The sequence below is a fragment of the Dryobates pubescens genome, chromosome 35, assembly GCF_014839835.1.
Source record: "Dryobates pubescens isolate bDryPub1 chromosome 35, bDryPub1.pri, whole genome shotgun sequence".
NCBI lineage: Eukaryota > Metazoa > Chordata > Aves > Piciformes > Picidae > Dryobates > Dryobates pubescens.
Genome location: NC_071646.1, coordinates 6,053,993 through 6,081,457, shown reverse-complemented (window position 1 = coordinate 6,081,457; position 27,465 = coordinate 6,053,993). Strand labels below are relative to the sequence as shown.

The following is a 27,465-nucleotide window of genomic DNA, read 5'->3' as shown; positions in this document are numbered from 1 at the left end:
TCAGGGCTCGGGGGGCAGCGGGGGGCCGGGGGGGTCGGGGCTGGCGGGCGCGGGCTGGGGTTTGATGCCCCGAGCCTTCATGTAGGAGATGAACTGCTCGGGGATCTCGGCCAGCACGTCCTTGGCCAGCCGAGCCATGCTCAGCACCGGGCTGCTGCCGCCCCCCACGTAGTCCCGGAACGGCACGAACTGGGGGGGCACAGAGCGGGGGGCTCAGGCTTTGGGGGGAGGGGGGCCATGGGGGGGAATGAGGGGGTTGGGGGCATTGGGGAGGTGGAGGCTAATCTGGTTCTCCGTGGCCCACGACGGGCCCGCTGGTCCCCCGCCCCCCCCCCGCCCCCTCCTCAACGTCCCGGTGCCCCCCGGGCCAGCTTTGCTCGTCTCGTGTCCCGGCCCCCTCCCCCCATGTGCCAGTGTGCCCCCCCACCGTGCCCCAGGGCCCCCCAGCATCTCCCACTGCCCCCCCCAGCATCTCCCAGTGCCCCCCAGCATCTCCCGGTGCCCCCCAGCATCTCCCACTGCCCCCCCATGCCCCAGTGCCCCCCAGCATCTCCCGGTGCCCCCCCATGCCCCAGTGCCCCCCAGCATCTCCCGGTGCCCCCCCATGCCCCAGTGCCCCCCAGCATCTCCCGGTGCCCCCCCATGCCCCAGTGCCCCCCAGCATCTCCCGGTGCCCCCCCATGCCCCAGTGCCCCCCAGCATCTCCCGGTGCCCCCCCATGCCCCAGTGCCCCCCAGCATCTCCCGGTGCCCCCCCATGCCCCAGTGCCCTCCAGCATCTCCCGGTGCCCCCCAGCATCTCCCACTGCCCCCCCCATGCCCCAGTGCCCCCCAGGATCTCCCGGTGCCCCCCATGCCCCGGTGCCCCCCAGCATCTCCCACTGCCCCCCACATGCCCCAGTGCCCCCCAGCATCTCCCAGTGCCCCCCCATGCCCCAGTGCCCCTCCCATGCCCCAGTACCCCCCAGCATCTCCCAGTGCCCCCCAGCATCTCCCGGTGCCCCCCAGCATCTCCCACTGCCCCCCACCCTGCCCCAGTGCCCCTCATCACCTCCCAGTGCCCCCCCAAATCCCGGTGCCCTCCCTTCATTTCCTCCTCCCCCCCTAAGTGTCCCAGTCGCTCCCTTCACCCCCCCCATGCTGGGACCAGTTGGGGTCACCCCAACAGCAGTGGGGATGCTACTCTGGGGGGGGTCCCTCACTCCCCAGCCGCCGGGGGGCGCTCCGCACCTGCACAATGTCTCTCTCAGCCACCTTGCCCCGGGAGGAGATGCGAATATCATCCCCGTCCAGCTCCACCATGGCTTGGGGGGGGACACACGGACAGAGGGGGGGTCAGCACCCTCCACTCCATGCGGGGGGGGACCCCTTTAATCCCCCTCCCGCCCCCCAGGAGCCCCCCAAGCTTCAGCAGCCCCCCCCCCCCCCCCAAGCCCCAGCAGCTGCAAGCAGGCAGGGGAGTGGGACTGGGAATTACCGGGGGGGGGGGGGGTTTGGTGGTTGGGGTGGGGATTCGGGGGGGGACACACGGACAGAAGGGGGGGGGGGGTCAGCTCCCCCCGACTCCATGCGGGGGGCACCCCTTTAATCCCCCCCCAGCAGCCCCCCAGCCTCAGCAGCCCCCCCCCAAGCCCCCGGAGGTGCAGGCAGGGGAGTGGGACTGGGAATTTGGGTGGGGGGGAGGCTTTGGTGACTGGGGAGGGGGTGTGGGGGTGTGGGGAGGGTCTCTAGGGACCCCCCCAAGCCAAAACACGGCGGGGGGGGCTCTCAGTCATCACCAGCTGAGCCCTGCCCAATTCAATCCCTGGTTCTCCAGTGGCCAAAGGACCTCCCCCCCAGATCCCCCTAAATCCTCCTCGGACCCCCCCCCCCAAATCCTTCTTGGACCCCCCCCAGACACCCCCAAAATGCTTCTTGGGCCCCCCCCGCCCCCTCCCCAGCCCCCCCCCCCGGCTCACCGTCGAACTCAGCCTGGCCGACTCCGACGATGATGATGGACATGGGCAGCCTGGCAGCCTGCAGCAGCCGGGGGGGGAGGGAGCAGGGGAGAGGCCCCCAGCTGGAGTGGTGCCCCCAAAGGTGCCCCCCCCAGCACCCGCCCGGCCCCGGGGGCAGCCTCTTTGCCCGGGGTGGCGGCAGGCAGCTCCGGGGGGGGCACCCCCGTGGGCACCCTGGCATGAGTGCTGCTGCCTGCTCATGGTGGGCACCCAGGGGGCAGGTTGGGAAGGGCACCTTGTGCCCGGGACCATGATGGGCATCGTTCCCTTGTGCCAGGACCGTGATGGGCATCCAGCCCTGAGTGCCATGGTGGGCACCTTGTGCCAGGACCATGATGGGCATCCAGCCCTGAGTGCCATGGTGGGCACCTTGTGCCCGGGACCATGATGGGCATCATTCCCTTGTGCCAGGACCGTGATGGGCATCCAGCCCTGAGTGCCATGGTGGGCACCTTGTGCCAGGACCATGATGGGCATCCAGCCCTGAGTGCCATGGTGGGCACCTTGTGCCAAGACCATGATGGGCATCCAGCCCTGAGTGCCATGGTGGGCACCTTGTGCCAGGACCATGATGGGCATCCAGCCCTGAGTGCCATGATGGGCACCTTGTGCCCGGGACCATGATGGGCATCCAGCCCTGAGTGCCATGGTGGGCACCTTGTGCCCGGGACCATGATGGGCATCATTCCCTTGTGCCAGGACCGTGATGGGCATCATTCCCTTGGGGTCATGATGGGCACCCTGCACTGAGTGCCATGGTGGGCACCTTGTGCCCGGGACCATGATGGGCATCGTTCCCTTGTGCCAGGACCGTGATGGGCATCCAGCCCTGAGTGCCATGGTGGGCACCTTGTGCCCGGGACCATGATGGGCATTCAGCCCTGAGTGCCATGATGGGCACCTTGTGCCCGGGACCATGATGGGCATCATTCCCTTGGGCTCATGATGGGCATCCAGCCCTGAGTGCCATGGTGGGCACCTTGTGCCCGGGACCATGATGGGCATCATTCCCTTGTGCCAGGACTGTAATGGGCATCATTCCCTTGGGGTTGTGATGGGCACCCTGCTCTGAGAGTCATGATGGGCATCATTCCCTTGTGCCAGCACCGTGATGGGCATCATTCCCTTGCGCTCCTGATGGGCATCCTACACTGAGTGCCATAATGGGCACCTTGTGCCAGGACCATGATGGGCATCATTCCCTTGGGCTCATGATGGGCATCCAGCCCTGAGTGCCATGGTGGGCACCTTGTGCCAGCACCATGATGGGCATCATTCCCTTGGGCTCATGATGGGCATCCTGCACTGAGTGCCACGATGATCATCCCGTGCCCAGGGGCTCTGACTGGCATCGTGCACCTGGGGCTGTGCTGGGCATCTCGTGCCACGACCCCGTGCCCAGGTCCCTGCTGGGCTCACAGTGGGCATCCTGCAGCCAGGGCCACGACAGCCACCTTGGGCATCCTGCTCGGGGCTCCCCAGCCAGCTGCTGCCCCCCACGCCCACCAGAGGGTGCCAGCCAGGGGGTGCCCAGCCCACGCTCGGCCCCTGTGACCCCCCCCAGGGGCAGCACAGGCGCCGCAGGGCCCGAGGGGTGCAGCGCTGGGGACTGTGCCGCTTGCGAGCACGGCGAGGGGGGGCCCGGGGGGGGCTGGGACGGGCAGGGGGCGCAGCACAGGCGCCCGTCGGGGGGTGGGGGGCACTCACGTTGACGATGGCCTCCTTGGTCTGTGCCATGTCCGAGATGACGCCGTCGGTGATGATCAGCAGCACGAAGTACTGCGAGCCGTCCAGCACCTCCGCCGCCGAGCTGGGGACAAGCGCTGAGTGACGCCAGGGGGCGCTGCAGATCCTCCCACCGGGGGCGAAGGGGATTTGGGGCGGGGGGGGCTGGCACCCGGACCCCCTTACCGGGCGACGTGGTTGACCACGGGGGCGAAGTTGGTGGGGCCGTAGAGCTGGACGCTGCGCAGGCTCTGGTGGTAAGCTTCCAGCACGCCCTCGATGCCGCTGCAGGCAGGGTTGGCTGCGTCCCCGTTCTGTGCAGGGCACAAGGGCAGAGCCCCCAGGGCGTGGGGCAGGCTGCAAGGGGCACCCTGCCCAACCCCCCCCTGCCCCAGCAGGGCTCCCCCAGCCCAGCCCCTGCCCCAGCAGGGCTCCCCCAGCAGCTTGCCCAGGGGCACAGTGCCCAGGGGGGGTTGGAAGCTCTCCACCCCAGCAGACTCCACAACCTCTCTGGGCAGCCTGCTCCAGGCTCCAGCAGCCTCACCCCAAACAACTTTCTCCTCCTGCTCAGCTCCAACCTCCTGCCTGCCACTCTGTGCCCCTTGCCCCTTGGCCTGGCCCTGGGCAGCACTCAGCAGAGCCTGGCCCCAGCCTCTTGCCCCCCACAGCTCCTTTAGCTCTTGCTGAGCATTGCTCAGCTGCCCTCTGGGGCTGCTCTGCTGCAGGCTCTCAGCCCCAGGGCTCTCAGCCTTTGCTGCTGCCAGAGCTGCTCCAGGCCCCTCAGCAGCTTCCCAGCCTCCCCTGGGCTCTCTGCAGCACTTCTCTGTCCCTCCTGAGCTGGGGAGCCCAGAGCTGGGGACTCAGCACAGCTCTGGGCACAGCTGAAGCAGGGAGGTCACAGCTGAAGAGCTCCAATTTGCTCCCAGTGCTTCCTCTTCAGCTGCCCCCAACACCACCCTGGCTCCCCCCAAGCCCTGCCTGGCTCCCAGCAGTTCCTGCCGAGCTGCACCTTGCTCCCCCCCAGCCTCTCCCTGGCTCCCACTGCATCCTGCCAGCTTCTGCATTGCTCCTGCCAGCTCCTGCCTGGCTCCTGCCAGCCTCTACCTTGCTCCTACCACCTCCTCCCTGGCTCCTGCCAGCTTCTACCTTGCTCCTACCACCTCCTCCCTGGCTTCTGCCAGCCTCTACCCTATTCAGCTCCTCCCTGGCTCCCAGCAGTTCCTGCCAAACTCCACCTTGCTCCCCCCAGCCTTTCTCTGGCTCCCACCAGCTCCTGCCAGCTCCTCCCTGGGCAGAGGGGCAGCAGAACCTCCCTTGCACTGCTGGCCACACTCCTCTCCATGACCCCCCCAGGACACCCTTGGCTCTCTCAGCCAGGAGGACAACTTCTTCTCTTCCAACCAAACCAACTCCCAGGCTCTCAGGATGTTAGGGGTTGGAAGGGACCTCTGGAGATCAGTGAGTCCAACCCCATGGAGCTCCACTCCCCTCAGTGCCCACTCATCCCTCCCACAGGAGGAAGCTTCCCCAGGAGGGTGGTGAGAGCCTGGCACAGGCTGCCCAGGGAGGTGGTGGAAGCCTCCTGCCTGGAGGTGTTTGCAGCCAGGCTGGAGGTGGCTGTGAGCAACCTGCTGTGGTGTGAGGTGTCCCTGCCCATGGCAGGGGCTTGGAGCTGCCTGAGCCTGGAGCTCCCTTCCCTGCCCCTCTGAGAGCTTCCTGCCCTCCAGCCAGGGGCAGCACAACTCCTGTGCCTTGCTCTGAAGGTTTCCAGCCCAAGCCTCACATCAGCCAGGCAGAGCTGAGCCACTGCTGCACTCTGGGGCTCGTTGACCACCTCCCAGGTGCAGAGCTGCTGTCAGCACAGCCCTGGGGTCCCCTCCACCCCCCTCTGAATAGAATAGAATAGAGTAGAATGGAATAGAATGAACCAGGTTGGAAGGGACCTTTGAGATCATCCAGTCCAACCTCTCCCCCAGCACCATCTGATCAACCCAACCATGGCACCAAGGGCCTCATCCAGGCTCTTCCCAAACCCCTCCAGGGATGGGGACTCCACCACCTCCCTGGGCAGCACATCCCCAGGGCCAGTCTCACTCTCTGGGAAGAATTTCTTCCTCCCCTCCAGCCTGAACCTCCCCTGGCACAGCTTGAGACTGTGTCCTCTTGTTCTGGTGCCTGAGAGAAGAGCCTAACCCCTGCCTGGCCACAATCACCTTTCAGGCAGTTGCAGAGAGCAAGAAGGTCTCCCCTGAGCCTCCTCTCCTGCAGGCTAAGCAACCCCAGCTCCCTCAGCCTCTCCTCCCAGGGCTGTGCCCCAGACCCCTCCCCAGCTTTGTTGCCCTTCTCTGGACACCTTCCAGCAGCTCAACCTCTTTCCTGCCCTGAGGAGCCCAGAGCTGGCCACAGGACTCCAGCTGTGGGCTGAGCAGTGCTGAGCACAGGGCAGGATGAGCTCCCTGCTGCTGCTGGCCACACTCTGCCTGCTGCAGGCCAGGCTGCCCTTGGCCTTCTTGGCCCCCTGGGCACACTGCTGGCTCCTGTTCAGCTGCTCTCCCCCACTCCCCCCAGGTCCCTCTCTGCCTGGCTGCTCTCAGCCTGTGGCCCTGCCTGGGGTTGCTGTGGATTGTACAATTTGAGGCTTTTTCTCTGCTTCTATGACTTTTATACTTCTCTGCTCCTGTGGCCCCGGAGGCAGAGTCCCAAACCCGCCCGAAGCCGCGGCAGAGCTCCCCCCTGCACCGAGCTGCCCTCCTCCTCTCCCCACCCCTTCTGTGCCGCCGCAAAAGGCTCACAGGCTGACTCCACCCTCTCCCCACACCCCTCCCTGGGGACTCCTCCTCCTCCTTCTCCTTCTCCTCCTCCTCCTCCTCCTCCTCCTCCTCCCCCTCCTCCCCCCCCTCCCCCCCCTCTCCCCCCTCCTCCCCCCTTCCTTCTCCTCCTCCCCCTCCCCCTCCTTCTCCCCCTCCTTCTCCTTCTCCTTCTCCTTCTCCTCCTCCTCCTCCTCCTCCTCCTCCTCCTCCTCCTTCTCCTCCTCCTCCTCCTCCTCCTCCCCCTCCTCCCCCCCCCCTCCTCCCCCCCTCCTTCTCCTCCTCCTCCTCCTCCTCCCCCTCCTCCTCCCCCTCCTTCTCCTTCTCCTTCTCCTTCTCCTTCTCCTTCTCCTTCTCCTTCTCCTTCTCCTTCTCCTTCTCCTTCTCCTTCTCCTCCTCCTCCTCCTCCTCCCCCTCCCCCCCCTCCCCCCCCTCCTCCCCCTCCTCCCCCCCTCCTTCTCCTCCTCCCCCTCCCCCTCCTCCTCCCCCTCCTTCTCCTTCTCCTTCTCCTTCTCCTTCTCCTTCTCCTTCTCCTTCTCCTTCTCCTTCTCCTTCTCCTTCTCCTTCTCCTTCTCCTCCTCCTCCTCCTCCTCCTCCTCCTCCCCCTCCTCCCCCCCCTCCCCCTCCTCCCCCCCTCCTTCTCCCCCTCCTCCTCCCCCTCCTCCTCCCCCTCCTTCTCCTTCTCCTTCTCCTTCTCCTTCTCCTTCTCCTTCTCCTTCTCCTTCTCCTTCTCCTCCTCCTCCTCCTCCTCCTCCTCCTCCTCCTCCTCCTCCTCCTCCTCCCCCTCCTTCTCCTTCTCCTTCTCCTTCTCCTTCTCCTTCTCCTTCTCCTTCTCCTCCTCCTCCTCCTCCTCCTCCTCCTCCTCCTCCTCCTCCTCCTCCTCCTCCTCCCCCTCCTCCTCCTCCTCCTCCTCCTCCTCCTCCCCCTCCTTCTCCTTCTCCTTCTCCTTCTCCTTCTCCTTCTCCTTCTCCTTCTCCTTCTCCTTCTCCTTCTCCTTCTCCTTCTCCTTCTCCTCCTCCTCCTCCTCCTCCTCCTCCTCCTCCTCCTCCTCCTCCTCCTCCCCCTCCTCCTCCCCCTCCTCCTCCCCCTCCTTCTCCTTCTCCTTCTCCTTCTCCTTCTCCTTCTCCTTCTCCTTCTCCTTCTCCTTCTCCTTCTCCTTCTCCTTCTCCTCCTCCTCCTCCCCCTCCTCCTCCCCCTCCTCCTGCTGCTGCTCACCAGGGGGAACTCGTGGGACACTCTTCCATCGGGCGGGATCTTGGCCCCGAAGCCCAGGGCAGGGAACATCTTGTCGCTGTCGTAGTCCTGGATGATCTCCCCCACGGCCTTCAGGGCCATGGTGTAGGCGTTCAGCTGGTAGGGGCTCAGGTAGTGCAGGGAGGTGGACTGGGAGGGGTTCCCTGCAGGGGCCGGGGGGGTGCTCAGCCGAACCCATCCCCCTCCCCTCCCCCCCCCATCGATTTAACGTCCCCCCCCCCCCGCCTCGTTAAGGCGGCCGCGGGGGGGTCCCGGCTCACCGTTGGAGGCGGTGAAGTCGATGGCCACCGTGAAGTTGATTTGGGTCCTGGGCAAGGGTGAGAGCGGCTTTAGGGGAGCTGGGCGAGGCAGGATGCGACCCCTGGGGCTGGGGGGAGGACACGCAGCCCCCTCCCCCCCTCCCCTGGCCACCCCCACGGGGCTTGCAGGCCTGCCATCTCCCGGGGGGGCTGGGCACCCGAGGGTGGGTGCAGCTCTCCTCACCTCCCAGCTCATCCTCCTGCACCCAGGCTGCACCCCCCCGAGGTCACGATGGGTGCTGGGGGCACCCTCCTCAGGACCCCCCCCCCCCCCCCCCCCGCCCAGCCCCCAGCGTGCGGAAGCCGAGGCTGGGGGCGGCAGAGGCTGGGGGCGGCAGAGGCAGGGGGTGGCCGAGGCTGGGGGCGGCAGAGGCTGGGGGCGGCAGAGGCTGGGGGTGGCTGAGGCAGGGGGTGGCCGAGGCAGGGGGTGGCTGAGGCTGGGGGTGGCTGAGGCTGGGGGTGGCCGAGGCTGGGGGAGGCCCCGGTGCTGCTCACCCTCCCCTGATGTAGTCCAGGAAGGTGTGGTCGGACTCCACGGCGAAGGAGAGCAGAGTCACCTGCGGGGGACACGGGGCTGGGCCGGGGGACACCGGCGGCACCCCCCCGGGCCCCCTACAGTCTCTCCCCCTCCCCCGTGTCCCAATTCCCCCGTGCCCCCTTCCCCCGTGTCCCTTCTCCCCCATGTCCCCTTCCCCCATGTCCCCTTCCCCCATGTCCCCTTCCCCCGTGTCCCCCTCCCCCGTGTCCCCCTCTCCCGGGTCCTCTCTCCCCCATGTCCCCTTCCCCCATGTCCCCTTCCCCCATGTCCCTCTCCCCCGTGTCCCTCTCCCCCGTGTCCCTCCCCCGTGCCCCCCCTGCCCTCACCGTCCCCGAGTTCAGATACTTCTTCTTCTTCATCTTCTTCCTGGGGTTCACCACCTGGGGGGGGGAGAGGAGAGCTGCTCCCCACGGGTGCCACAGCACCCCGGGGTGGGGGCAGGAGGGCACCTGGGGGGGGCTGTGACACCCAGAGGTGCAGCGCAGGCACCTTGGGGGACAGGGACTGCGGCACCCCAGGGTGCTGCCTGGGGACCCTGGGGTACAGCAGAGGAACCAGGCCAGCCGTGGGGTGCAGCGGGGGGGCCTTGGGCACCTCTACACCCAAGGGTGCAGGATGGGCACCCAAGGGACCAGAAAGTCCAGGGGGGCATCACAAAGACCTTGGCACCCATGGGTGCAGCACAACCCCCCTGGGGACCACGACACCCAAGGGTGCAGTACAAGGAACCTGGAGACCATAATGCCCAGGGGTGCAGCATGGGCACTCTGGGGACCACAGCACCCATGGGTGCAGAAAGGGGACCCTGGGGACCTTCATTGCCAGGGGTGCAGCATGGGAAAGGTGACACTGCAGGGGTGTGGCACGGGGACCTTGGGCATTTCCTGCACCCTTGGGTGCAGCACAGGCACCCTGGGGACCATAAAGCCCTTGGGTGCAGTACAGGAACCATGAGAACTGTGAGTGCAGCATGATCACCCTAGGGACCATGGCACCCATGGGTACAGCAGCAGGACCATGGCACCCATGGGTGCAGTGTGGACACCCTACGGACCCTGACACCCATGGGTGCAGCAGCAGGTCCGTGGCACCCATGGGTGCAGCATGGACACCCTAGGGACCATGGCACCCATGGGTGGGTGCAGCACAGGTACCATGGCAGCCGTGGGTGCGGTACAGGGACCGTGGAACTCATGGGTGCAACATAGGAGCCACGGCACCCATGGGTGCAGCATGGACACCCTAGGGACCATAGGATGCATGGGTGCAGCACAGGCACCACAGCACCCACGGGTGCAGCAGCAGGGACCCATGGCACCCATGGGTGCAGTGTGGGCATCCTAGGGACCATGGCACCCACGGGTGCAGCATGAACACCCTAGGGACCATGGCACCCATGGGTACAGTGTGGACACCCTAGGGACCATGGCACCCACGGGTGCAGCATGAACACCCTAGGGACCATGGCACCCATGGGTGCAGTGTGGACACCCTAGGGACCATGGCACCCACGGGTGCAGCAGCAGGGCCATGACACCCATGGGTGCAGTGTGGACACCCTAGGGACCATGGCACCCACGGGTGCAGCATGAACACCCTAGGGACCATGGCACCCACGGGTGCAGCATGAACACCCTAGGGACCATGGGGCCCATGGCACCCACGGGCGCAGCATGAACACCCTAGGGACCATGGCACCCACGGGTGCAGTGTGGACACCCTAGGGACCATGGCACCCACGGGTGCAGTGTGGACACCCTAGGGACCATGGCACCCACGGGTGCAGCATGAACACCCTAGGGACCATGGCGCCCATGGGTGCAGTGTGGACACCCTAGGGCCCATGGCACCCACGGGTGCAGCATGAACACCCTAGGGACCATGGCGCCCATGGGTGCAGTGTGGACACCCTAGGGCCCATGGCACCCACGGGCGCAGCAGCAGGGCCGTGACACCCATGGGTGCAGCCAGCCCCCGCCATGTCCCGGTGCCCCTCACCTCGTAGACGTTGAACTGGCTCTGCCCCCGGGCCAGCTCCCGGTAGCTGGTGGTGAACTCCCCGATGAAGTCGTGGCTGGGGGGTGCCAGGGGGGTGCCCATCAGCGGCGCTGCGGGCACAGGGCTGGGGGGGCCCCGGGCTGGGGGTCCCCGGGGTGGGGGTCCCCCCCCTCCCCTCCCCTCCCCCGGCTCACCTTCCGTCCCGATCCCAGTCGTACACCTCCACCTTGATGGCTCTGCAAGGCGAGGAGGGGTCACAGCCACCCCCCCCGGCATCCCCCACCCCCCATCCCCCACCCCCCAAACCCTCCCCCCCGCCCGGGGAGGGGCCGGGATGGGTCCCCATGGGTTTGTTTTGACGCCTCCTTGGGCCTTCTTCTCCTTCCTCCTCCTCCTCCTCCTCAGGCTTTCTCGGAGGGATATTTTTATCCTCTGTTGCCACAGCAACGTCCACCAGGGGCCAAGCCGGCGGCACGACGCGAGGCTCCTGTGCCAGGACGGGCAGCTGGTGCCACTTGGCTGAGGGGAGGGGACCCCCCCCCCCGCCCCCCACCCCCCCCCGGCCCTGCCTTTGCCATGGGGACCAAGCCCGCGGCCCGGGAGGGCAAACTGAGGCATGGGGAGGGGGCTGGGGCAGGGCTGGGGGCACCAGAGAGGGCAAGCAGCTGGTGGCACCGGGTTTGGGGAGGGGGTCACCTCACCAGGGATGGGTGGCAGGAGCCTGGGGGCTCAAGAGGGCAAACTGCAGCATGGGGAGGGGGCTGGGCATGGCCGTGGGCACCAGAGAGGGCAAGCAGCTGGTGGCACCGGGTTTGGGGAGGGGGTCACCTCCTCGGGGGGGGTGAGAGAGCCTGGGGGCTCAGGAGGGCAAACTGAGGCACGGGGAGGGGGCTGGGCAGGGCTGGGGGCACCAGAGAGGGCAAGCAGCTGGTGGCACCGGGTTTGGGGAGGGGGTCACCTCACCAGGGTGGGGGAGAGAGCCTGGGGGCTCAGGAGGGCAAACTGAGGCACGGGGAGGGGGCTGGGAAGGGCTGTGGGCACCAGAGAGGGCAAGCAGCTGGTGGCACCGGGTTTGGGGAGGGGGTCACCTCACCAGGGATGGGTGGCAGGAGCCTGGGGGCTCAGGAGGGCAAACTGAGGCACGGGGAGGGGGCTGGGCAGGGCTGTGGGCACCAGAGAGGGCAAGCAGCTGGTGGCACCGGGTTTGGTGGGGAGGGGGGGGACATCCCCAAGGGTGGCTCTGTGATGATGGTGAGGAGGAGGAGGAGGAGGAGGATGGAAGCCATCCATCACCCAGCTGGGTGAACTGAGGCTGGAAGCCTGTGGGCACCCACAGCTGGTGGCACTGGTTTTGGTGGTGGTGGTATGACAGCCCCAGGGATGTCTCTGTGGTGATGAGGTGAGGAGGATGGTGATGGTGATGATGATGATGATGATGATTGATGATGATGATGATGATGATGATGATGATGATGATGATGATGATGATGATGATGATGATGATGATGATGGGACCTGTCCATCACCCAGCTGGGTGACCTGAGGCAGGCAGTGAGAGCTGCTGGAAGCCTGAGGGCACCACAGAAGAGGACAATCAGATAGTGGCAGTGGTTTTGGGGAGGGGGCACATCCCCAGGGATGGCTCTGTGGTGATGATGATGATGATGATGATGGAGGAACCCATTATCCATCTGGGTCACCTGAGGCAGGCAGTGAGAGCTGCTGGGAGCCCACAGGCACTCACAGCTGGTGGCACTGGTTTGGAGGGTGGGGGCACCCCACTGGGGATGGCTCTGTGATGATGATGAGGAGGAGGAGGGGGAAGAGGAGGAAGAGAGGGAAGAGGAGGAAAAGGATGAGGTGGAGGAGGGGAGGAGGAGGAGGAAGGGAGGAGGAGGAGGAAGGGAGGAGGAGGAGGAGGAAGAGGAGGAAAAGGAGAAGGAGGAGGAGGAAGAGGAGGAAAAGGAGAAGGAGGAGGAGGAAGAGGAGGAAAAGGAGAAGGAGGAGGAGGAAGAGGAGGAAAAGGAGAAGGAGGAGGAGGAAGAGGAGGAAAAGGAGAAGGAGGAGGAGGAAGAGGAGGAGGGGGGGGGAGGAGGAGGGGGGGGGGGAGGAGGAGGAGGGGAGAAGGAGGAGGAGGAAGAGGATGGAAGCCATCCATCCATCACCCAGCTGGGTCACCTGAGGCAGGCAGTGAGAGCTGCTGGAAGCCCAGGGGCACCCACAGCTGGTGGCACTGGTTTGGAGGGTGGGAGCACCCCACTGGGGATGGCTCTGTGATGATGATGATGATGATGATGATGATGATGATGATGAAGAAGAGGAGGAGGAGGAGAAGGATGGAAGCCATCCATCCATCACCCAGCTGGGTCACCTGAGGCAGGCAGTGAGAGCTGCTGGGAGCCTGTGGGCACTCACAGCTGGTGGCACTGACTTGGAGGGTGGGAGCACCCCACTGGGGATGGCTCTGTGATGATGATGATGATGATGATGATGATGATGATGATGATGATGATGATGATGATGAAGAGGAGGAGGAGAAGGATGGAAGCCATCCATCACCCAGCTGGGTCACCTGAGGCAGGCAGTGAGAGCTGCTGGGAGCCCAGGGGCACCCACAGCTGGTGGCACTGGTTTGGAGGGTGGGAGCACCCCACTGGGGATGGCTCTGTGATGATGATGATGATGATGATGATGATGATGATGATGATGATGATGATGATGATGATGAAGAGGAGGAGGAGAAGGATGGAAGCCATCCATCACCCAGCTGGGTCACCTGAGGCAGGCAGTGAGAGCTGCTGGGAGCCCAGGGGCACCCACAGCTGGTGGCACTGGTTTGGAGGGTGGGAGCACCCCACTGGGGATGGCTCTGTGATGATGATGATGATGATGATGATGATGATGATGATGATGATGATGATGAAGAAGAAGAGGAGGAGGAGGAGAAGGATGGAAGCCATCCATCCATCACCCAGCTGGGTCACCTGAGGCAGGCAGTGAGAGCCGCTGGGAGCCCATGGGCACCCACAGTTGGTGGCACTGACTTGGAGGGTGGGGGCACCCCACTGGGGATGGCTCTGTGATGATGATGATGATGATGATGAGGAGGAGGAGGAGGAGGAGGAGGAGGATGGAAGCCATCCATCCATCACCCAGCTGGGTCACCTGAGGCAGGCAGTGAGAGCCGCTGGGAGCCCAGGGGCACCCACAGCTGGTGGCACTGACTTGGAGGGTGGGAGCACCCCACTGAGGATGGCTCTGTGATGATGATGATGATGATGATGATGATGATGATGATGAGGAGGAGGAGGAGGAGGAGGAGGAGGAGGAGGAGGATGAGGATGGAAGCCATCCATCCATCACCCAGCCTGTGGCACCGCTTCGGAGGCTGGGCACACCCCGTCGGGGACGGCTGTGTGACGGAGCCCCTTCGCCCAGGGGGCTCAGCTGAGGCGTGCAGGGAGGGCTGGGGGTGGGTGCCCCAGAACCCCCCCGGACCCCCCCCAGGAGCCCTCCGGGAGCCCCCCAGGAGCCCCCCGGGAGCCGGCAGCCCCCCGGCACCCACCGGTCGTAGTCGCCGTTGCAGAGGGCGCGCACGGGGATGGCGAAGGCCTGCCAGACCGGGTTCAGCGTGTTCCGAACCACCTCCGTCTTGTGGCAGATGGTGAAGCTGAGGAGGGCACACAGGCGCCTGGCACAAGGAGCCTGGCACCCTGCTGGGTGGGCAACCCGACCCAGCACGCCCCCTCCCTCCCCCCCCCGCCCCAAGAGGTGAGGTTGGGAGACCTCCACCCAGGTCAGCCCAATGCTGAGGGTGGAGAATCAGAGAGTGCCAGGGGGTGAGAGGCACCTGTGGGCATCAGCCAGGCCAGGCCCCCCCTGCCAGGGCACCCAGGGCCACATCCAGGTGGGGTTTGGACTATCTCCACAGAGGGAGACTCCACAACCCCCCTGGGCAGCCTGCTCCAGGGCTCTGTCACCCTCACAGGGACAAAATCCTTCCTCCTGTTCCCATGGAGCTTCCTCTGCCTCAGCTTCCACCTGGGCTGGCATTGGGCATCCCCCAGCAGAGCCTGGCTCCAGCCTCTGGGCAGCACCCTGCACAGCTCCAGCACCAGCAAGGAGCTCACCCTCAGGCTGCTCCTCTCCAAGCTGGAGGAGCTCAGCTCACCCTCAGCTCCCTCAGGCTCTCCTCATGAGGAAGACCTTCCTCTGCCTTCATCATCTTTGTGGCTCTGCTCTGGACCCTCTCAAGCAGGGGGAGGAGAACTTCTCTGGACCCCTTCCCCACTCTGCCCCGGGGTTGCCCTTGGCCCTCTTGGCCACCAGAGCACATTGGTGGCTCAAGGGCAACCTCCCCCCCCGGCCAGGGACCCTCCCCCTGCCTCCCCCCAGGGCCTTTTCCCCTCCAGCAGCTCAGTGCCCAACTTCTGCTGCTCCCTGGGCTTGGCCTTGCCCTTAGGTGCCAACCTCTGCCCCTGCCCTTAGGTGCCAGCTTCTGCCCCTTCCCTTAGGTGCCAGCCTCTGCCCCTGCCCTTAGGTGCCAGCCCCTGCCTTTGCACTTAGGTGCCAGCCTCTGCCCCTGCCCTTAAGCACCAGCCTCTGTCCCTGCCCTTAGGTGCCAACCTCTGCCCTTGCTCTTAGGTGCCAGCCTCTGCTCCTTCCCTTAGGTGCCAACCTCTGCCCTTGCCCTTAAGCACCAGCCTCTGCCTCTGCCCTTAGGTGCCAACCTCTGCCCTTGCTCTTAAGTGCCAACCTCTGCCCTTGCCCTTAAGCACCAGCCTCTGCCCCTGCCCTTAGGTGCCAACCTCTGCCCCTGCCCTTCCCAAGAGCTCTCAAGGCTGGGGAGGTGACCTCCGTGCTGGGAGGGGAAGGAGGGGTGGAGGTCACTGTGTTTGGGGGGGGTCAGCATGGGTTTGGGGGTCAGTGTTTGTTTTGGGGGGGGGTCACTGTGTTTGGGGGGGTCAGTATGGGTTTGGGGGGGTCAGAGTGGTTTGGGGTGGGTCAGTATGGGTTTGGGGGGTCTCTGTGTTTGGGGGGGTCGCTGTGGTTTGGTGGGGGTCTCTGTGTTTGGGGGGCCAGCATGGGTTTGGGGGGGTCACTGTGGTTTGGGGGGGTATCTGTGTTTGGGGGGGTCTCTGTGTTTGGGGGGGTCAGTATGGGTTTGGGGGGGTCACTGTGTTTGGGGTGGATCAGCATGGGTTTGGGGGGGTCACTGCAGTTTGGGGGGGGGTCCCTGTGTTTGGGGGGAGTCACTGTGTTTGGGGTGGATCAGCATGGGTTTGGGGGGGTCACTGCAGTTTGGGGGGGGTCTCTGTGTTTGGGGGGGTCACTGTGTTTGGGGGGGGTCAGCATGGGTTTGGGGGGGTCACTGCAGTTTGGGGGGGGTCTCTGTGTTTGGGGGGGGTCACTGTGTTTGGGGGGGTCAGTATGGGTTTGGGGGGGTCACTGCAGTTTGGGGGGGTGTCTCTGTGTTTGGGGTGGATCAGCATGGGTTTGGGGGGGGTCACTGCAGTTTGGGGGGGTCTCTGTGTTTGGGGGGTCTCTGTGTTTGGGGGGGTCAGTATGGGTTTGGGGGGGTCCCTGCAGTTTGGGGGGGGTCAGCATGGGTTTGGGGGGGTCCCTGCTCTTTTGGGGGGGGGTCAGCATGGGCCGGGGGGGCGCTCACTCACGTGCCATCCTCGTTGCTGCGGTAGAACACCAGGAAGGGGTCGGACTTGCCGAAGAAGTCCTTCTTGTCCAGCTTGTTGGCACAGAACTGCAGCGTGGCCACGTCCTGGGGGGGGCACACCGGCGAGGGGGGGATGAGGGGGTCGGGGTGGGGGGGGTATCACCATCCCTGTCCCCCCACCCCCCCTAAGGGGACCTCAGGATGCAGATCCTTGTGTGCAGAGACCGAGAGCCCCAGAACCCGCGGGGGCTGTGCCAAGCCTGACCCTCATCTTCCTCACCCCAGGATGAGGAAGGCCCAGAAGTGGGGGGGGGGGGGAGTTGGGGGGAAGTGGGGGGGGGGGTCTCATCCTCCCTCCACATGGCCTTGGGGTGTCCCCAGAGCTCACCCTGCAGTTGCCCAGCTCTTCGGCGAGGAGGATGATGGTGCCGCACTTCTTCCCCGGGATGCCCCTGCCAGGAGGGGCCATGAGGGAGGGGGGTGGGGTTGGGGTGTGGGGGGGACACCCCCACAGGTGGTGACCACGGTGTCCCCCTCCCCCCCCCCCCTCAGCACCCCAAAACTCACCCGTTGGACATGGCTGGAGCAGGCCTCCTGCCCCGGGGGTGTGTGGCGGCCGTCCCCATCCTGCTGGGACACACAGGGGTGACAGAAGGGACATCCCCTCCCCCCCTCCCTCCCCCCCCCCCCCCCCCCCCCCCCCCCCCCCCCCCCCCCCCGGGCCCAAAATAAGCTCAGAGCCCTCCCTCCACCCCCCAGTAAAAAGTCACTACCCTCCCACCCCCCCCTCCAAGGGGAAACTGGGTGAGGGACATGGGGAGGCTGCCACCAGGAGCTGGGCTCCATCCTGGACACCCAGATGAGGACTCAGGCATCCTGCCAGGGAGAGGGAGAGGGAGAGGGAGAGGGAGAAGGAGAAGGAGAAGGAGAAGGAGAAGGAGAAGGAGAAGGAGAAGGAGAAGGAGAAGGAGAAGGAGAAGGAGAAGGAGGAGGAGAAGGAGGAGGAGAAGGAGGAGGAGGAGGAGGAGGAGAAGGAGGAGGAGGAGGAGGAGGAGAAGGAGGAGGAGGAGGAGAAGGAGAAGGAGAAGGAGAAGGAGAAGGAGAAGGAGAAGGAGAAGGAGAAGGAGAAGGAGAAGGAGAAGGAGAAGGAGAAGGAGAAGGAGAAGGAGAAGGAGAAGGAGAAGGAGAAGGAGAGGTTCAGGGAGAGGGAGAGGGTGGGGATGTGTGGACAGGCAGCCTGGCACAGGTTACCCCCGGGGGGAAACTGAGGCACAAGGTGTTGTGTGTGTGGGGGGGGCTCACGTCAGAGGCTTCTCCAGGCGGCTGCCAGCTGAGCCCACGATCTCCCCCAGGGTGCAGAAGGCCTGGCCCAGGAAGTCCTGTGGAGCCAGCAGGGGGACAGCAGGGCTGGTGAGCGGGGGCTGTCCCCAGAGGCGGCAGGGGCAGGCTGCTGGGGGCACACTCACGTGCTTGGAGAGGTCAGGGCTCTTGGAGTCCACATCGTACCTGGGGACGGAGCAGGGCACCGCTGGCTCGGGCAGCAGGGACAGGGTGGCCTTGGGGACAGGCATGGATGGGATGGCATGGAGGTGGGGACAGGGATGGGACAGGGATGGGGATGGGATGGCATGGAGGGGGGGACAGGGATGGGACAGGGATGGGGATGGGACAAATTGGACTTGGGGACAGGGATGGGGATGGGGATGAGATGGCATAGAGGTGGGGACAGGGATGGGGATGGGGACAGGGACAGGGATGGGACAAGTTGGACTTGGGGACAGGGATGGGATGGGATGGGATGGGATGGGATGGGATGGGATGGGATGGGATGGGATGGGATGGGATGGGATGGGATGGAGGTGGGGACAGGGATGGGGACAGGCATGGTGAGGGCACAGGAGTGGAGACAACAGGGAGAGGGACAGGCTAGTGACAAGGACACTGCTGGGACAGGAGTGGTGATGAGAGGGAGAAGGATAAGGATAAGGAGAAGGAGAAGGAGAAGGAGGAGGAGGAGGAGGAGGAGGAGGAGAAGGAGGAGGAGGAGAAGGAACAGGAGCAGTAAAATGGGTAGGGACAGAGATGATAATGGCACTGGAATGCAGACAGCAGGGAGAGGGACAGGGACAGGGAGTGGGCAGTGACAAGGACACGCCTGGGCCAGGGACAAGTGCCAGGGACAAGTGCCAGCACCTGCCTGGCACCCCCGGGCACAGGCTGAGCCACCAGGAGGGGGACACACGACTGGGGGAGGGCTGTGGTGGGGTCCTGGGGGGAGCAGAGCGGCTGGGGACAGTGTGGGGCCACCCAGGGGCCACGGTGGCCACTCACAGGTCGAAGCGGAGGTTCTGCTTCTCCTCGAAGAAATAGTCCAGGACGAACTTGCGCAGGAAGTCAGGGTTCAGAGTGTTGTCAATCACCTCCGTGCGGCCGAACTGCGGCAGGGGCACAGCAGCGACGCCGCGGCGTGGGGGTGGGGACATGGGGACAGCGGGGGGAGATGGGGATGGGGACATGGGGACAGCAGGGACACGGGAGGCTATTGGGGTGTGGGGACATGGGGAAGTGGGGACATGGGGACACCAGGGGGAGATGGGGATGGGGACATGAGGACATGGGGGTGCAGGGACACAGGGTTGGGGACATGAGTGTGGGGGCACGAGGATATGGGTATAGGGACACAAGGACATGGGGACAGAGTGGCATTGGGACAGAGGGACATGGAGATGGAGACATAGATGGGGACATTGGGACACAGGGACGTGGAGACACAGAGACACAAGGGGCATGGAGGCGGGGGACAGAGGGACATGGGGACAGAGGGACCGGGGGACAGAGGGACCGGGGGACAGAGGGACATGGGGACAGAGGGACCCGGGGACAGAGGGACATGGGGACAGAGGGACTGGAGGACAGAGGGACCGGGGGACAGAGGGACATGGGGACAGAGGGACCGGGGGACAGAGGGACCGGGGGACACAAGGGACACAGGCAGAAGCAGCCCGACGGGGGCTGGCGCAGGCAGGGTGGCAGAGGGTGGCAGAGGGTGGCAGAGGGTGGCAGAGGGGCCAGGCGGCCAGGCACGAGGGACCCAGGTGCCCCTTTGTCCTCGCGGCAGGGCTGTCCCCGAGCCCCGCCCGGCCATTGAGGCCCCTCCAGCCCCTCAATTAAGCCCCGGCGCTAATTACAGGGCAGGGGGAGGTGGGCGGGGGGGCGGGAGGCGGCGGGGGGGCCAGTGGTGACCCGGGGGTGGCCCCAAGTGTCCCCTCTCTGGGGACAGACAGTAGCGATTGGCCGGCTGGCTGCGCACCGGCAGCTGATTGGCTGGCTGCCCGGCACCCCAACATGCTGATTGGCTGGCTGCTGCACCCCAGCATGCTGATTGGTCAGCACCCCAACATGCTGACTGGCTGGCACCCCAACGCTCCTGACATGCTGATTGGCCAGCAGGCTGGCACCCCAACATGCTGATTGGCTACCTGGATGGCATGCTCCCATGCTGATTGGCCATCCCCTCCCCATACTGATGATTGGCTGGCTGGCCAGCACCCCAACACACTGATTGGTCAGCTGACCAGCACCCCAACATACTGATTGGCCAGCACCCCAAGATGCTGATTGGCTGGCACCCCAACATGCTGATTGGTCAGCACCCCAACATGCTGATTGGCCAGCTGACCAGCACCCCAAGATGCTGATTGGCCAGCACCCTAAGATGCTGATTGGCTGGCACCCCAACATGCTGATTGGTCAGCACCCCAACACACTGATTGGTCATCTGACCAGCACCCCAACATGCTGATTGGTCAGCACCCCAAGATGCTAATTGGTCAGCACCCCAACGTGCTGATTGGCCAGCACCCTAAGATGCTGATTGGCTGGCACCCCAACATGCTGATTGGTCAGCACCCCAACATGCTGATTGGCCAGCATCCCAAGATGCTGATTGGCCAGCTGACCAGCACCCCAACATGCTGATTGACCAGCACCCCAACATGCTGATTGGCCAGCACCCCAAGATGCTGATTGGCTGGCACCCCAACATGCTGATTGGTCAGCACCCCAACATGCTGATTGGCCAGCACCCCAAGATGCTGATTGGCCAGCTGACCAGCACCCCAACATGCTGATTGGCCAGCACCCCAAGATGCTGATTGGCTGGCACCCCAACATGCTGCTTGCCCCCCTTCGCCGGGCACTCACCTCCCGCCACTGCCGGCAGCCGGGGCGCTGGGTGTACAGCACGCAGACTGGGGGGGCACACTCAGACCCCTGCACACCCTCTGGACCCCTCCCCCCCTCCCCCCGGGTACTATCGGACCCCCCCCCGACCGCCCCCACCCCCCAGAGCACCCCCAGACCCCCCAAGCCCCTTCTGGACACAGCCCAAAGCTTCCCAGCCCCACTGGATACCTCCCGGGACCCCTGCTCCGTACCCCCAGACCCTCACCTTGGGCACCTTCTAGACCCCCAGGACACCCCTCAGGACCTCCCCCAGACCCACTCCCACCCTGGACACCCCCCAACCCCATTGAAGACCCCTCCCTAGATCCCCCCCTGGACACCCCCCAGACCCCCAGGACACCCTTCAGGACCTCCCCCAGACCCACTCCCACCCTGGACACCCCTTGACCCCATTGAAGGGCCCCCTAGACCCGCCCCCCCCCCCCGAGACCTTCCAGACCACCTGGACACCCCTCAATACCCCCTGGACACCCCCCAGACACCCCCAGACCCCTGCAGACCCTCAGCCCCACCAAACACACACCCCCCCCAAGGCCCCTGGCCCCACTCACGTGGGTCTGACTTGGAGAAGGTGTCCTTGTCCAGGAGCTGCCTGCGGGGAGAGGGGGGCAGGGGGGGAGGGTGAGGGTGAGGGTGAGCTGGGTGTGTGAGCTGGGTGTGAGCATAAGCTGGGTGTGAATGTGAGAGTGAGCTGAGTGTGAGTGTGAACTGAGTGTGAGCTGGAAGTGTGAGCTGAGTGTGTGAGTTGGGTGTGAGTGTGAGTGAGCTGAGTGTGAGAGTGAGCTGAGTGTGAGCTGGAAGTGTGAGCTGAGTGTGTGAGCTGGGTGTGAGTGTGAGCTGAGTGTGAACTGAGTGTGAGTGTGAGATGAGTGTGTGAGCATAAGCTGGGTGTGAGTATGACAGTGAGCTGAGTGTGAGTGAGCTGAGTGTGAGTGTGAACTGAGTGTGAGCTGGATGTGTGAGCTGAGTGTGTGAGCTGGGTGTGAGTGTGAGCTGAGTGTGAGATGAGTGTGTGAGCATAAGCTGGGTGTGAGTGTGAGAGTGAGCTGAGTGTGAGTGTGAACTGGGTGTGAGTATGACAGTGAGCTGAGTGTGAGAGCTGGGTGTGAGTGTGCGCTGGGGGTGTGAGTGTGAGCTGGGGGTGTGAGAGTGAGCTGAGTGTGAGCTGAGTGTGAGTGTGAACTGGGTGTGAGTATGACAGTGAGCTGAGTGTGAGAGCTGGGTGTGAGTGTGCGCTGGGGGTGTGAGTGTGAGCTGAGTGTGAGCTGGATGTGTGAGCTGGGTGTGAGCTGAATGTGTGAGCTGAGTGTGAGTTGAGTGTGTGAGCTAGGTGTGAGAGTGTGAGCTGAGTGTGAGTCTGTGTGTGTAAGCTGAGTGTGTGAGTGAGGTGAGTATGAGGGTCCCAGTGTGAGAATGAGTGTGCTTTAGTGCAGGTGTGTGTCAATGTGAGTGTGAGAGTGAGTGTGACCTGAGTATCAGTGAGTGAGTGTGCATCAGTTCAAGTGTGCCAGTGTGAGTGTGGGAATGAGTGTGAGTGTGGGAATGAGTGTGAGTGTGAGCATGAGAGTGCAAACTGAGTGTGAGCTGGATGTGGGCTGAGTGTGAGCTGGGTGTGAGCTGAGTGTGAGCTGGGTGTGAGCTGGGTGTGGGCTGGGTGTGAGCTGAGTGTGAGCTGGATGTGGGCTGGGTGTGAGCTGAGTGTGAGCTGAGTGTGAGCTGGGTGTGAGCTGAGTGTGAGCTGGGTGTGAGCTGGGTGTGAGCTGAGTGTGAGGTAGGTGTGGGCCGGGTGTGAGCTGGGTGTGAGCTGAGTGTGAGCTGGGTGTGAGCTGGGTGTGGGCTGGATGTGAGCTGAGTATGAGCTGAGTGTGAGCTGGGTGTGAGCTAGGTGTGAGCTGGGTGTGGGCTGAGTGTGAGCTGGGTGTGAGCTGGGTGTGAGCTGGGTGTGAGCTGAGTGTGAGCTGGGTGTGAGCTAGGTGTGAGCTGGGTGTGGGCTGAGTGTGAGCTGGGTGTGAGCTGAGTGTGAGCTGGGTGTGAGCTGGGTGTGAGCTGAGTGTGGACTGGGTGTGAGCTGGATGTGAGCTGGGTGTGAGCTGGGTGTGAGCTAGGTGTGAGCTGGGTGTGGGCTGAGTGTGAGCTGGGTGTGAGCTGAGTGTGGACTGGGTGTGAGCTGAGTGTGAGCTGGATGTGAGCTGAGTGTGAGCTGGGTGTGAGCTGAGTGTGGGCTGGGTGTGAGCTGAGTATGAGCTGGATGTGAGCTGGGTGTGAGCTGGGTGTGAGCTGGGTGTGAGCTGGATGTGAGCTGGGTGTGGGCTGAGTGTGAGCTGAGTGTGAGCTGGGTGTGAGCTGGGTGTGAGCTGGGTGTGAGCTGAGTGTGGACTGGGTGTGAGCTGAGTATGAGCTGGATGTGAGCTGGGTGTGAGCTGGGTGTGGGCTGAGTGTGAGCTGGATGTGAGCTGAGTGTGAGCTGGGTGTGAGCTGAGTGTGGGCTGGGTGTGAGCTGGGTGTGGGCTGAGTGTGAGCTGGGTGTGAGCTGGGTGTGAGCTGGGTGTGAGCTGGATGTGAGCTGGGTGTGAGCTGAGTGTGAGCTGGGTGTGGGCTGGGTGTGAGCTGGGTGTGAGCTGGGTGTGGGCTGGGTGTGAGCTGAGTGTGAGCTGGGTGTGAGCTGGGTGTGAGTGCCCAGCCAGGGGTGCTCTGTGAGGCAGGTTGGGGGCCGGGGGGGCCTTGCCCTGCTCTGGGTGCTCAGTGCTGGGGTGCCGGGGGGGGGGAGGGGGGGGGTGGTGAGCACTGCTCTGTGGGGGGGTCCCAGCCGTGGGTTGGGCTGTGTACACCCATGGGGGGGGGTCCCAGACAGATTTGGGGGGGTCCCAGCCATATCTGGGGGGTCCCAGCCATATTGGGGGGGGGGGGTCCCAGCCATATCTGGGGGGTCCCAGCCATGTCTGGGGTTCCCAGCCATATCTGGGGTTCCCAGCCATGTCTGGGGGGGTCCCAGCCATATCTGGGGGGTCCCAGCCATATTGGGGGGGGGGTCCCAGCCATATCTGGGGGGTCCCAGCCATGTCTGGGGGGGGTCCCAGCCATATCTGGGGGGTCCCAGCCATGTCTGGGGGGGTCCCAGCCATATCTGGGGGGTCCCAGCCATATTGGGGGGGGGGTCCCAGCCATATCTGGGGGATCCCAGCCATGTCTGGGGGGGCCCAGCCGTGTCTGGGGGGGTCCCAGCCATGTGTTTGGTTGTTCACACCCACATTGGGGGGGGGGACACAGCCATGTTTGGGGGGGGGGCAGCCATGTCTGGGGGATCCCAGCCTGTGTTGGGCTGTGCACACCCACGGGGGGGGGGGGGGGGGGGGGTCACAGCCAGGTGTTGGGGCGCAGGGCCACGGGGTGTGTGTGTGGGGGGGGTCCCCAGAACCTTTCCCCGCCCCCCCGCGGCGGCGCCGGCAGCGTCCGGCCAGGGCCCGGAGTGTCCCCGGTGGCGTGGGAGGAAAATAGGTCGGAGCGGGCGGGGGGGGCACCGGCTGCAGCGGGGGGGGGGGGGGGGGCACCCAGCAGGGCTGCTTTTCGGGGGGGGGAGGGGGAGCACAGGGCACCCAGGGTGGGCATCAAGCACGGGCAGGGAGGCACAGCAGCCAGGGGGGGTACCCGGTGTGGCTGGCAGGGGGAAGGGGGACACCCCCCCCCAGCACCCAGGACAATCCGGGGGGGCCAAGGGCCACTCCAGCACCCAGAACCCCCCCGGCCTGCACAGCTGGGGTGCAGCAGGGGCCGGGGGGGGGGTTCCTCCCAACACCCCAGTTCGGCCCCCAGCACCCACAGTGGCAGCTCCCAGCACCCATGGGTGTTCCCCCCCCCCCCCCGCCAGGGCCCCCAGGCTGGCACCCACGTCGTGACGTCACCACTTGGGGCAGGATCCGTCTGGGGGGATCCCCCAAAACCCTCACCCCGACGTAACTGCTCCCCCCTTGCACCCCCATCCGCAGAGCCCCCCCACTTCTCCCAGTGCCTCCCAGCACCCCCCCAGCAGCACCCTTGGCTCTCCCAGTGCCCCCCACCCCCTCCACCAGCGCTCCCCTCTCTCCCACTGCCCCCCACCACTGAGTGCCCCCCGGGCCCCCCCAGTGACCCCCCAGTCCCCTGCCCCCTTGGTAGCCATGGCTCTCCCAGTGCCCCCCACAACCCCTGCACCTCACAGCCCCACTTCCCAGTGCCCCCCAGTACCCCCTACCTGCAGCACCCTTGGCTCTCCCAGTGCTTCCCAGTGCCCCCCACCCCCTCCACCAGTGCTCCCCACTCTCCCACTGCCCCCCACCACTGAGTGCCCCCCGTGTTCACTGTGCCACCCCCGGACCCCCCCAGTGCCCCCCCCAGTACCCTGCACCCCCAGTACCCCTGGCTCTCCCAGTATCGCCCAGTGCCCCCCCAGCACCCTATACCCTCGGGACCCCCTGGCTCTCCCAGTGCTTCCCAGTGCCCCCCACCCCCTCCACCAGTGCTCCCCACTCTCCCACTGCCCCCCACCACTGTGCCCTCCATGTTCCAGGTGCCACCCCCGACCCCCCCAGTCCCCTGCCCCCTGGGTACCCCCTGGCTCTCCCAGTATCTCCCAGTGCCCCCCACCACACCAGCCACGATCCCCCTGCCCCCCCCAGTGCCGCCCAGCAGCCGACACCACCAGCAGCCTCCTGGCTCCCAGCGCCTCCCAGCGCTCCCAGTGCTCCCATTAGCTCCACAACGCTGGCTGCGTCCCGCTCCCCAGTGCCTCCCATTGCACCCCAGTGCCTCCCAGTGCCCTACACCGCCGGCTGCCCCCGCTCCCCAGTGCCTCCCATTGCACCCCAGTGCCTCCCAGTGCCCTACACCGCTGGCTGCCCCCGCTCCCCAGTGCCTCCCATTGCACCCCAGTGCCTCCCAGTGCCCTACACCGCCGGCTGCCCCCGCTCCCCAGTGCCTCCCAGCCCATCCCAGTGCCCCACAGCACCGACTGCCCACCTCTCCCCAGCCCATCCCAGTGCCTCCCACTGCATCCCAGTGCATCCCAGTGCCTTCCACTGCATCCCAGTGCATCCCAGTGCCCCACAACACCGACTGCCCACCTCTCCCCTGTGCATCCCAGTGCTTCCCATAGCATCCCAGTGCCCCCCAGTGCCCCACAACACCGACTGCCCACCTCTCCCCTGTGCATCCCAGTGCTTCCCATAGCATCCCAGTGCCCCCCAGTGCCCCACAACACCGACTGCCCACCTCTCCCCAGCCCATCCCAGTGCCTCCCACTGCATCCCAGTGCCTCCCAGTGCATCCCAGTGCCTCCGAGTGCCCCACAACACCGACTGCCCACCTCTCCCCTGTGCTTCCCAGCCCATCCCAGTGCATCCCAGTGCCCCCCATAGCATCCCAGTGCCCCCCAGTGCCCCCCAACACCGACTGCCCACCTCTCCCCTGTGCTTCCCAGCCCATCCCAGTGCATCCCAGTGCCTTCCACTGCATCCCACTGCATCTCTATGCATCCCAGTGCCCCACAACACCGACTGCCCACCTCTCCCCTGTGCATCCCAGTGCCTCCCATAGCATCCCAGTGCCTCCCAGTGCCCCACAACACCGACTGCCCACCTCTCCCCAGTGCCTCCCAGCACATCCCAGTGCATCCCAGTGCCTTCCACTGCATCCCACTGCATCCCTATGCATCCCAGTGCCCCACAACACCGACTGCCCACCTCTCCCCAGTGCCTCCCAGCGCATCCCAGTGCATCCCAGGTACATCCCAGCGCTCTACCACGCCGCCCCCAGCCGCCTCCCGCCGCCTCCGGTGCCCGGTACCTGCAGGACACCGTCAGCTCCACCCGAGTGGCCGGGACGGGGCCGGGGCCGGGACTGCTGTCCGGTTCCGGGCCCCCCAGGCCCGCCATGCCCCGGGCTCTGCCGCTGCCCCGCTCCAGCCGCCCCCGGTAATCGGTACCGGCACCAGCACAGACACCGCGATCGGGATCGCGATCGGCTCCTCCCCGGGACCGCCTCCGGCACCGCCCGGGGCTCCCGGTACCGGCCCCGCACCGAGGGGCTGCCCCGGTGTTTCCTACGGTACCGCCCCCGGGGTCCCGGTACCGCCCTCGGTACCGCCCCGGTACCGCCCCGGTACCGCCTACGAACACTGTGATCGCCCCCGGACCTCTGGGATCGCCCCCAGCTCCACCCCTGGGATCGCCCCCAGACCCCCGGGACCGCCCCCGATATCACCCCCAGCTCCCCGGGATCATCCCCGGATCCCGGGATCGCCCCCGGCTCCCCGGTCCCCTCCCCTCGTTACTGCCTGGGGGCTCCCGGTGCCCTCCCAGGTACCGCCTCGGGCCGCCGGTACTGCCGGCACCGCCCGCAGCATCGCCCCCAGCTCCCCGGTACCACCCCAAGACCCCCAGTACCGCCCTCGACCCCCGAGATTGCCGCTGGTACCACCCCCGGTGTCCCCCCCGGGTCCCGAGTGCCACCCCCGGTGTCCCCCCCGGGTCCCGAGTGCCACCCCCGGTGTCACCCCCGGGTCCCGAGTGCCACCCCCGGTGTCCCCCCCGGGTCCCGAGTACCACCCCCGGTGTCACCCCCGGGTCCCGAGTGCCACCCCCGGTGTCACCCCCGGGTCCCGAGTGCTACCCCCGGTGTCACCCCCGGGTCCCAAGTGCCACCCCCGGACCGCCGGAATTGCCCCAGTCCCCTTCCCCGCCCCCCCGGTATCGCCCAGGGGCTCCCGGTACTGCCCCCCCCCGGTACCCCCTGGATGCCCGGGAAGGCTCCCAGTGCCCCCAGTGCCCCCAGTATGCTCTTAGCCAGGCATCGGTGCCCACCCAGCCCCATCGGCTGCAGACTCAGGGCCCCCCAGTGCCCCCCAGTACCACCCAGAGGCTTCCAGTACCCCTCCCCACCACCCCCAGTGCCACCAGCAG

The 27,465-nt window shown here is 65.7% G+C and overlaps 1 protein-coding gene across 1 annotated transcript; it reads right to left on the bottom strand.

The window, feature by feature from the left end:
• Positions 1-26,517, bottom strand: CPNE5 (copine 5). Its single transcript, XM_054176575.1, has 21 exons — positions 26,351-26,517; positions 21,085-21,125; positions 20,492-20,538; positions 18,620-18,723; positions 17,755-17,794; positions 17,591-17,667; positions 16,856-16,915; positions 16,677-16,740; positions 16,290-16,393; positions 14,183-14,287; positions 10,812-10,853; positions 10,618-10,693; positions 8,946-8,999; positions 8,577-8,638; positions 8,043-8,089; positions 7,744-7,925; positions 3,908-4,035; positions 3,704-3,806; positions 1,958-2,015; positions 1,230-1,303; positions 1-189 (listed from the first exon to the last, which is right to left on the bottom strand). Exons 1-21 carry the CDS (start codon positions 26,437-26,439, stop codon positions 1-3), a joined length of 1,746 nt encoding a protein of 581 aa, XP_054032550.1. The 5' UTR covers positions 26,440-26,517.
• Between the last annotated feature and the right edge of the window lie 948 nt (positions 26,518-27,465).